General features: G+C 36.0%; 1 protein-coding gene and 1 long non-coding RNA gene across 2 annotated transcripts in view; one reads left to right on the top strand and one right to left on the bottom strand.

Annotated features, from left to right (window-relative positions):
• The first annotated feature begins 3,269 nt into the window (after positions 1–3,269).
• Positions 3,270–11,413, top strand: part of LOC123695049 (homeobox protein Hox-A1-like) — a 39,617-nt gene continuing 31,473 nt past the window's right edge. The window contains exon 1 of the mRNA XM_045640744.1: positions 3,270–4,054. Coding sequence (XP_045496700.1) covers positions 3,559–4,054 — 496 coding nt within the window. The 5' untranslated portion in view covers positions 3,270–3,558. The remainder of the gene's footprint in view (positions 4,055–11,413) is intronic.
• On the bottom strand, positions 4,468–5,210 carry LOC123695050. The gene is made up of 2 exons (XR_006751892.1): positions 4,901–5,210; positions 4,468–4,565 (listed from the first exon to the last, which is right to left on the bottom strand). It is a non-coding gene; the product is annotated as an uncharacterized LOC123695050 (long non-coding RNA).

Below are 11,413 nucleotides of genomic sequence, written 5' to 3'. Positions count from 1 at the left end.
AGTCCCCTGTTTCCTCCTCCAATACTGGACCGATTTAATAACTGTTTTCATAATTTAGTAGAGAAAAATATAGGCTATGTTCCTACATTTTGCCTTTTTTATATAATGATCAAAAATTAGTTTTATGGAAGACGGAATATAACGGAAAATCTGTCCTTTTTCTTACGTTTTGAAAGATTCATATATCTTTTATAATAATTAAGATATGACAAAAACGAAAACCTAGGAACATGGCTAAAGTTACCATAGATTAATAGTAAAAAATATATTGCTCTAGTGGCACAATCCAGGGAGGATACAGCCATACAGGGGACTACGTTTGTATGGAAAAACGGCTCTTTTGTGTTGAAATAGGTACTTGGAACATAAAAAAAGTCATTCGGAAAAGTTTTATAATAATTTAGCTACTATCTATCAATTAGGTAGTAAGTATCTGTCAATCTGGTCAATCTGGTCAATCTGGTAGGTACCTATACAATCTGGTATCAAGTTGTACCTAAGGTGACAAAATTACATTTCAAAAGTTAAGTAGGTACCTACCTAGGACTCGGAGTTGAATTCTAACAAACTGTATTTAGGTAACGTGTCATTATTTTTGTCTAAGATTTAATTTCTGTACCTACTTACCAATGTATGTACCTAGGTACTAACTCAGTAAGTGGTAATAGGTAGCTAATATTTAATAATCTATATCTTTGTCCTCAATGGACTCCTAAACAACTTAACCGATTATAATAAATTTCGCACACCACGTGCAGTTCGATCCAACTTGAGAGATAAAATCGTTTTAGAGAAAGCGGGCGAAGCCGCGGGCGGTAAGCTAGTATACCTACCTATATAACTGCGTTAAAAACAACCGACTTCAAACTTGCACTTGCAAAATTTACAAATACCTACAGACAAAAATGCTCATAAAATAAAAACTACTGGGCCTATCCGAATAAAATTTTTATGGGACCAATTCGACACCATCCCGCATCGAACAAAAAAAAGAATCACGTAAATCGGTTCAGAAACCTCGGAGTAATCGGTGTAAGTACATACATAAAAAAAAAAAAAAATATACCGGCCGAATTGATAACCTCCTCCTTTTTTTTGAAGTCGGTTAAAAAATGAAACCCGTTTCGCGTTGTCACGGCGGCCGCGGCTCACGCGTGAACGGGTGGACCGTTTTCGATAATTCTTTTTTTATTATATTCCTTGAAGTACGAGGATGGCTCATATTATGTAGAGAAAACGTAAATATGTACCACGGCTGAAGCCGGGGTGGACCGCTAGTGAAATATAAAAATGCAGCGATGCTGCAAAAGTCCTTATTTACCTATCTTTCTATATTAGTAGGTAGTAGGTAGGTAAGCTATAAAAATAAAATGCTCACCTATACTCATTGAATGGTGAATTTAAACAACAATAGGTACCTAGGTAATTAAAGGAACCATGAAAATAAAATAAAACCTACCCACACAGTGCACAGATATGATAAAATTAGGTACCATAATATACCTAGGTAATTTTATCTAGGTACTTACAATCGCGTTTTACATTAATAATTAAAAATTAAATACTTTTATACAGGGTGTCCTACAGTTTGTATAGGTACTAAGCTCAAAGGAGGTTATAGTTTTGCATAGGTAGGTACCTACGCAGAGTAGGTAAGTAAAAAATACTTATAAAATTCCAGACGCATTTTTGAAGTTATACCTAGGTACTTCTTTTGGCGCGATGGAGAAAAATGAAGAGAGTGAACTCTTACGATGAGCTATCGTTTAAGAATAGGTACCTACCTACATATAATTATTATTTGGATATTTTCATAGACAAAATGCTCATAATAGTAGAGAAGCGGCATACCTACCTATGCCGGCTGCGCGAAGGTAGAAAAGAAAACATGGATTTTCAGCAATTTAGCAAAAAATTTTTTTACGTGATCAGTGTGGGTACCTATGCAAAGCTACAAGTCGCTTCGCGCTTAGTATACCAACACCCTGTATAAACGGTAGGGAAACATATCTATTTTTAAACATAATATTATTATCTCTTTCTAACTCACGATAAATATAGTTCGCAATTCCACAAATTAAACGAATAATAAGAGTTCCCGTTTATGTGAAAGAGATAGTTATATATTTGTGAAAGCGAGATAGCATCACAACTCAATTGACTTCAGTTAAAATGGTAGGGTCGGGAATTTTAACATTATAATGTACTTACTACTTAGGTTAGGTACTATTATTACATTTATTTATGAATAATCCACCAGTTGAAATAGTTAGTAGGTAGGTACTTATGTGAAGCATAGCAAATAAATTGTCTAAATTCGCAGATATGAAAGCAAAAAAGGATTTAAAGAATTTAGGTAGGTAGGTACCTAGGTACTTATATGAATTTATAAAACTAAGTAGGTAGGTATATCTATCTGCAAATACGGCAATCCAAATTAAAGTAGTACCTTGGTACCTAGGTACCTACCTACTACCTACCTACCTAGTACCTACCTACCTATCTAACCTTACAATTTACAAAGTTAAAAAATTGACCACGGTTATTGATAGATACCTAATTAACTATAGGTACCTATCTAGTATCTAGGTACTGTACCTATATATACCTACCTAGGTATCTAAGGGCTATGAAATTAGTATGACTATGAGATACCTAGTAGGTAAAATACATAGTTTAGGTAGGTAGGTAATCTATGGATAATAATGAAATAATATATCTACGGTCTACCTACCGTCATCGCATGTTATCGAATTTGTCACAGAAAGAAACGTGATTTATTAGATTCGTCACAATAAAAGAATTTTATAGACGGAATCGGCAGCCGCCATTCGGCTTTTATAAAGTTTAACTTATCTACAAAAAGTGTCTATAAATTCATAGCGCTGTTTGAGTGGAAGCGATTCATCTCCAGACTACATAACAGATTCGTCACACTCAAACCCAATAAATACATAGCATCTGCCAGTTGCCACTGTCGAACAAACTGTGAACATGGCACTCCTTCACACCTTCCATCGATTCACGTCCAACAAATAAATTGAAATATTTCTGAACTGTCAGCCGGACCATTCACTACGGGCTAAATAAAAAACTCGCTCCCAGCCTCCCAGATTCGCAACTATTATCTCGCTCTAACCAATCCAACATGGAGACGCAAAGCGAGCGACCTCATTGGTCTGCGCGATCCCCTCCGACTCCGCCCTCCACCACGCCCCGCCTCTTTGCCGCAAAAACATCTCGAGACACCTCCAGTGCGCGCCCGTCACTGTCACAAGAGCGATGTGAGAAATGTTGTAACGGACAATAAATACACCTTACCCGTGAAACGCGTCTTGAAAAATCACGTTTCTTATCCGCTTATCAGCGTTGCATCACTAGATACAGCCGTCCCTCTCTCGGGCGCCCGGGCGGTGAGTTAGAGAAAGAGGGAAAACTAATTTTCGGTGCGGTAAATAAGTCGCGTTCAGTATTCGCCTCACCTGACGCGCGAGTGGTCGGCGCCGGCACACAGCGGGCCAGTGATGTGTGTGATGTAACTCGATATCGGCAGCAAACATGATGACCATGGACATCGGCATGTACAACAACCAGAATGGGTATAACGCGGAGTACTACCAGCAGGGCGCGGGCTACCAGGCGCCGTACGAAGGCTATCACGAGGGCTACTACGAGCCGGCGCCGTACTACGAGCCGGCGCCGCAGCCCGAGCCGGCGCCCGTCATCAGCACGGACACGGGGCTGTGCTACACGAACCTGGACTATGAGCTGCAGCAGGGCTACCCGCTGCAGGCGCAGCCGCGGGACGCCGGGCTGCACGAGCCCAAGCTGGACGGCCACTACTTAGAGAGCAAGTACAACATGCACTTTGTGGACGACGGGCTGCAGTACGCGCACGGCTCGGCCGAGTTCGAGCTGCCGTACGCGCCCAAGGAGGAGTACGGGCTGCGCGAGTTCCCGCGCGAGGAGATGCACGGGCCCCAGCCGCTCGCGCACCACGCCGTGCCCACCTACAAGTGGATGCAGGTCAAGCGGAATGTGCCCAAACCATCAGGTAAGTTGCGTTCTATTCCTACACAACACACTAAACAAATCTAACATAATTATACATTAATTGCACTAGTCACATTGTTTGGTAGGCTACTTATAGGTATTAAGAAACGGATTAATAGAAACCTCTATTCTCAGGGCCGTCTTAGACTATGCCGGGGCCCTTGGGCACACAAGAATTGGGGGCCCTTTGAAATATAAAGAAATCAAACTAGGTACGCAAATTTTTTCCCACAATTATATATGTTTTTGCCCTAAATTGAAACTTAAAGAAGTAATAAGAAAACTTAAAGAAAATTTCTATGTAAAATTTTTGCTCCATTTTTTTATACATATTTTACAAAAAAGTTACTTCTGACCAATCTTGTATTATAATATGGTCTTTTGAGGAAACTTTTTTTCCTTATTTTTTTTTACATAATTCATTTGAAACGCTGCTGCTGTAATGGCGCTCCAAAGTTGACTTTAATTAAATTTAATTAAGAAATATTTTAAGAATTACTTTTTCAAATTACCTTTCTCTTTGAATTTATATTTTAGGTTTTATGGCACTCAAATGCTTTATAAATAAAATATAAATTCAACAAAAAAAGTCTTGTTCCATCGTTACAATATTGTATTCACTGAAAAGTGCTTCATATTGGTTGAGATGGCTGTTAAATCATCTCAATAGATGGCGTGCGGTGTGTCCCTTAAGACACATAAAACTGAAGGAATAGAATAAATTCGATTGCTCCGGCGGGTCACGAGTGGCTGAGTTGGTCAAGCATCCGCCCCGGAATGGCGCGAAGGATGCGGGTTCGAGTCCCGCCTCGTGATCGAATTTTTTCTATTCTTTATAAATTTATACCTTTCTCTTTTTCAAATTTATCTTTTTAATTTGCATCTGGATTTTTTCTTTCGTAGCCGTTTCATATTGATCAAAATTATTGCGTGCGTTATTAACATAATTTATTCAAAGCCTAGGCAAATGGCAAAAGTCAAAACGCTTGTCATCTATTCGTATAGAAATGGTCCGGTGTGAACAGAGTTCACTAAATTCTAGGACCTTTAAAACTACAAAATTTCATATCCAGCAGAAAATTAGTAAAATTGTTCAAAGGAATAAGGATTACTAAAAATAAAATTCAAAATTAACTGTCATTCCGGTACGTGAATTAAAAAACATATTCCAGGTTATAAAAAAATAAAAAAATAGGTGATTTCGCGATTTATACTGAAACTATAAGTTTTATCATAAAATCATTTAGGTGTGAAGTGATTGAAGAAACGTGTGCATATTATAAGGATGGGATGAGTTTATAAATCGTTATATCTTAGAAAATGGTAGGAAGCTACATCTTAAGAAAATAATGTATTGATTCTTTTGTATAGATAATTTTATGATCTACAATTTGGGTAAAAGTGGTTATATGATAAAACTTACCGTTTCGGTAAAAATCACGAAAAACCTATATTAGCGGCCTTCACACGTACAGTTTGGAATGCCGTTCCTGGGACTGCGCGCCAATCTGCGGATAAGTCTGTGTAGATTCGACCGCGCGCTGATCTGTTCTTCTATTTTACGCTATAAATGTAACTTCAGTTTGAACCACGGTTCAAACTATCTATTACGCTTTCCTGCAGATAAAACTGTACGTATAAATGCTTTTCGAGAGTTTGGATCGCAGTTTGGACTGGTGCGTGGAATGTCTTACATTTTAAAAGTTTTCTTTCAGTTTTGAACTAGTAGAGTAGAAAATGGATGCACGTCTGGTGATAGCATTAGCTGGTTTCGTAGTGGGTTTTAATAATAATGTAAAAAGGAGACGTGTATGGGTTATAATATAAATATAATGGTTAATAAGGTATAATTATACCAAGTTTCATCGAAATCGAACCGTTAGTTTTCACGTGATGCCTTCACATACAGACAGACAGACAAAAATTTTTTTAATCACATATTTGGGTTTGGTATCGATCCAGTAACACCCCCTGCTATTTATTTTTTCAACATTTTCAATGTACAGAATTGACCCTTCTACAGATTTATTATAATTAATATTATGTATAGATTTGCCATAAGCATGGATGTTCCCGATTTAACCTTATAAAACCCGTCACTGCTTCCACGCTCCAAACCGCCATTTTCTAATATTTGCATCCACACGTGGCATCCGCGGAAAACTATAAAGATGTGCGTACGCATCGACGCAACGCATCAAAACTGTCACGCCACCACGCCCTCATCGCATCTACACGCACGGATCGGACGGCAGGATGGTATGGCGCGGGGTGTTTCGCGCGGTTTAAACTGTACGTGTGAAGGCCGCTAATATCTGTTGACTTTTAGGAAAAAATTTTTTCGTAGTAACAGAAGGTCGGGAAATTTTAATATATTTTTGAAGTGAAACTTCTTTAGGCGCGTTGAGAGTAAAATTTCAAGGTCGCATCATAACAATACCGTAACGTCATGGAGTAATTCAACAATTTTGGTATCTTATAATCTTGCCAAAGAAGTGGGCTATTTAGCACCGAAATAATTTTTCAAGTCGGACCAGTAGTTCCCGAGATTAGCGCGTTCAAACAAAAAAACAAACTCTTCAGCTTTATTATAATATTAAGTATAGATTGTGTTTTTAATAATTTCACCAAATTTCGGCTGGATGGGAATTTTGGTCGTGGTCGTCGTCGTCCTTGGTAGTGTGACCGTAACATTAGCAAAACGTCATAAGCTTATATCAATTAGTATCAATAGTGGATTCTATTCTCTAGCGTTTCTGCCACTTGTCTAGAGGCCCAGAAATTAAAGTTTTGTCACAACGTCCTTGTATGCTATTCTGTAAACTTAGACTTGTTAGTAATTTTCATAAATCTCAAAATAATTCAAGTAAAAATATATTATATTACGTTAATAAGTAAATAAATAATTCGAGTAAATGTCTGATAAGTTAATTATAATGGTGTTCGAATCACTCGAATTATTCCATGTAATAACCTTGTAATAACATAGATGTTTTGATTCGAATAAATCTGAAAATGATCTGACGTTCTGGCATTAAAAAGCTGTATTGCTTTTTAATAAAATATTTTGAGATTTATGTGAGAAAAATTGTCAGTCCTACATCTCCTCCAGGGGGGCCCCCTGACGATGGGGGGCCCTGGGCACTGGCCCCCTGTGCCCCTATGGTAAAGACGGCACTGTCTATTCTATGTAGCGTTTCTTATAATAACAACTACGAAATAAGGATGTATGGCCGTTTCAGGTTTGCCACTCGCTTGCACTGTGCCGTGACGTGATTTCGATTTTCTAAAACAATCACAACACCTTCTAGTTTCTAACTAGCCTAATCAATGAAAATAGAATAAAATTGTGTCTGATAAAGTTTGAAAGTTCACTACAACGAAAATAACAATTAATTAAATTAAATTAATAATTGATTCAACCAACATCTGGCATGCGTTGCAACTTGCAATGAAGATCCGCCAAATTTTATTTTATAATTAGGTACTACCTAGTTACTGTTATCAAAAAATGATATAGGTAGGTACATATCTGGATACAGGCCGGGAGGTTATAGACCCTCCCGGCCTGTACCCTCATCACTGTGTTATGTATTATATTCAAATTATGATGGTATGATTAGTAGCTACCCTTACCAAGAGACCAGCTTAAGAACGAAATGTTTTACTTTCTTCTTTAGCTAGGTACTAGGTACCTAACTACCTATATCAAAATATTAAAAAAAGGTATTTTGATTGGTAAAAATATGTAGGTACCTATTGGGAATTATAATAAAAAATTTAAAAATTATAGGTATTAATTTTTTTTTGCACTCTTGCACTCAATAATTATTAACTATTTTCTTATCTGTGAACCTACCTGTATGTACCTACCTAGTGGTAAGCTTAAGTCTTAGGCTTAGACCCGATTTCACCAATATTTTCTAAATCAGAGATTTATTAATCGAGCTTCAAAATAAACATGTATTTTAACATCGTTGTCAACTCTTCAGGTCCCAAGAAGGAAATCTAACAGCCGTTTATCAAATCGACCTTTAACTGAGCGACTCACGAATCATTCATTCGTATTTTAAACCGCCCGAAACAAAATGTCATAGTTGACAATGCCATAGTTTCGCACATTAGGGCTATTTGTTCTAGTTGTATAATAACTGTCATGTTTGGTAATTCGACTAAATCGAGATGTTCTGATACAGTATAAAATTTAAGAATCATGTAGTAACTTTTACGTTTACTGGTTTATATGTCAAACGATTTGGTCGTTACCATGGTTACAAATGTTTGATGTGGTTTGATGTTATTTGGAGATTGTTTTGTTGTGATTTTTCTTGTGTTATTTTAATTTTATTTTGAGTTGAATAAATACAATAATGTTGAAGAAAAATCGCGGTTCAATTTCACTTGGTAGAAGGTAAACTGGATCTGGTTGAAATTACTCATACTAGAAGAGCAATTAACAAGAAAAATAAAGACAAAGATAAAAGAAAGCAGTAAATTAATAGTAAATTCTTGTTCGTAATAACCTAGTATCTAGTTGTTATAACCAATTTATTGAATGATGTTGATAGGTACAATCTAAGGGTACAATAAAAATGTTTTATAAAAACACAAGTTTTATTTATTTAGGTAACTAACATGAAAAATTACATATTTCTATAACAATGTCACATTTAAATTAAATTAGGATCATTATCATCGTCAGCCCATATACGTTCTCACTGCTGGGACATGGGATTGGTAGTGCTAACTTAAACTTAAACACGGTAAGGGATCAGGTCATTATCCACCACGCTATCTTATGATATGTCGGTTTCCTCACAATGTTTTTCACCACTGAGCCATCACTGCACTGCACTACAATAAGCAGTTGGTCTGTAGGTGAAACTGATTGATTCCTAAAACAGAATTTAAAATTAAGATAAGTAGGTAAATTTCATAATCATGAGGAGGCCTGAGCCTTACCTGAGTAGTGGTGAAGTTTACATTTGAAGTACCTATATTGGTATTCAATACTAGATTTGACATGACTCACAGGATTATTATGGTTTAATTGAAAATAATACAGTATGCAGGAAGGAACTTTTTATGCACAAAAATATAAATATTACCTCACGAGATAGTTTTACTTACAGATCCAACGGTTATTCGAGTTTATCTTCAATTAATTGCAATACTTCCAAAACCGATTGTTTTGATAAACGAAATCTTGTACTAAAATCAACATCATCATATTCTACGAAACAATGACGACCTCTTTATAAATTCTGGGCCGTCGCGTTCGCACTATATAATCCAAATTATACAAATCATCCAACACATCTTCATTTTCAAAAATAAAATAGTAGGGTCATTGTGCCTGTTCGCGTCCATGTGCCTATTCGCGTCCATTTTGCGGATATCTTTTAGAAAATTCACGAAAATAAGTATACTTTAAGTAAAATTGTAATAAGAAAAATTACCGATAATACCTCAATGTATAAGAGATATGCACACATATTCAAAATATGCCTGTGCACCGCCTATCCTATTTAAAAAAAATAATTAATTTTGGCTATAAAACGAGAGAGCTAAAACGCGCGGGAAAAATAGTGCGAAGCGTCGCGTTTGACGGTAAGTATCTTATTGTTAAATGTGAATTTTTGAATATGTAACTGTTTCTTTACTTTGCTAACAAAACATGGAATAGTATGGATTATAAATCAGCTTATTTATTTTACAATTAATAGCTAAAATAAGGTGGACGCGAATTACTACACCGAATTTGTACAACTTCCATTTTGCGTCCACGGTGGGCGCAAACTAGACCTATAGGGCATAACAATAGAACATATTGCGTCCACATTGTTTTTCATTACGTAGCAATGAATTGTTTGTTAAAATATGTAATTAAAAATAGATAGTAAATTTTTGATGAAGAGTACATGTTGATAATTTGAATTTTCATTAAAATTATTACTACTATAACTATTTTTTCATTTTAAAATGGGTATTCTAAGAATGAGACTAGTATCTTTGAGAATGAGAGTCTTTGTTTTTTGTTAATTTTTTTTAGTTCTATTAATGATGAGAAGATAAATATAAAAAAGTTTTTCCAGTTTCCTTACAGTGAAATATATTAATAATTATGTTGATTTTAGTTCCGAACCTCAAAGAAAAATCCTTGTAGGATCACTTTGATATCCGTCCGTATATGTATGTCCGTCTGCCGGTCTGTCTTTCTGTCAAGACCCTTTTTCTCAGTAACGCGTGGAGGTATAAAGCTGAAATTTATATTGAGTACTCAAGTCTACGGTCCCTTGAAGCAGTCAAAAAATCCAACTTATAAGCCAAAGCAATCAAAAGATACAGCCGTTTATGCTGCAAATTTTCGCAAATTTCGACATTCGCAAGGGAATCAAAACCTACAGGGTACTTTACGTGAACACAGACACTTGAAGTTCGATACAAGCAACTTCTTATAGCACAAATAAGGGAAACATTGAAAAAAGAATCATTTACAGTTAAAACATATGAAAAAAAAAACCTGTTAATACGGAACCCTCGGTGTACGAGTTCCACTCGCATTTGGCCAGTTTTTATTAAATAACTATATTCGCAAATAAATAATTTATTAAAATCTCATTTTTATTTGCATTTATCTAATAAAATATCACCCAATACACTCTTAATTCCTTTTCTAAACTGGTGGTCGCGAACTGGTCCACGGGTGGACGCAAACTGGAATTTTTGGACGCGAACTGGGTAAAACGCCTAATTCTGCTATTTGTCTAGATAAATAAAAACCACATGATTTTTTCAACACAATTGAAAGTAAATCTTAAAATAGACTATGTAATGAACACGTTACATAAATTTTGCGTTGAAATTTGTACTGGAACATTTTTATTTTCTCCTTCAAACTTTCCAACTGCACTAAGTGGACGCGAACTGGCGCAATTACCCTATGCAGAGTCCATCTTGACAGCAAGAAAACATCAAATCATTTTTTCTAATCGCTTGTTAAAAATTTAAAGAGCCTCTATGCCAGTAATTAAATATGATGCCGTGTTAAGGAAACTAAACCTCGATTAGGTCATGGTGGGACACTCTCTTACATTGATGTCCCGTTAAAAGAGTTAACAACGTGTTAAACTAACTAACAGAGCTTGGTGAAACTGTGCCTTAGGCTATCATTTCATACCTAAGTACTTGAAATAATTACCATATCTTATAACTGGAATAAGTATAGTGTTTAGTAGGTCCTTGTTGGTAAACCTTATTCACCTACTACCTACCTACTAAATATTTATTATGCCTACCTACCAATTCAAAATTATTTTAGAAACACGTAACTAAACGTCTTGTTCTTGCCATTATAAAA

This window comes from Colias croceus, chromosome 10, assembly GCF_905220415.1.
Source record: "Colias croceus chromosome 10, ilColCroc2.1".
Taxonomy (NCBI): domain Eukaryota; kingdom Metazoa; phylum Arthropoda; class Insecta; order Lepidoptera; family Pieridae; genus Colias; species Colias croceus.
Note: the sequence above shows the minus strand (reverse complement) of the source record. Positions and strands in the feature narration are given on the sequence as shown.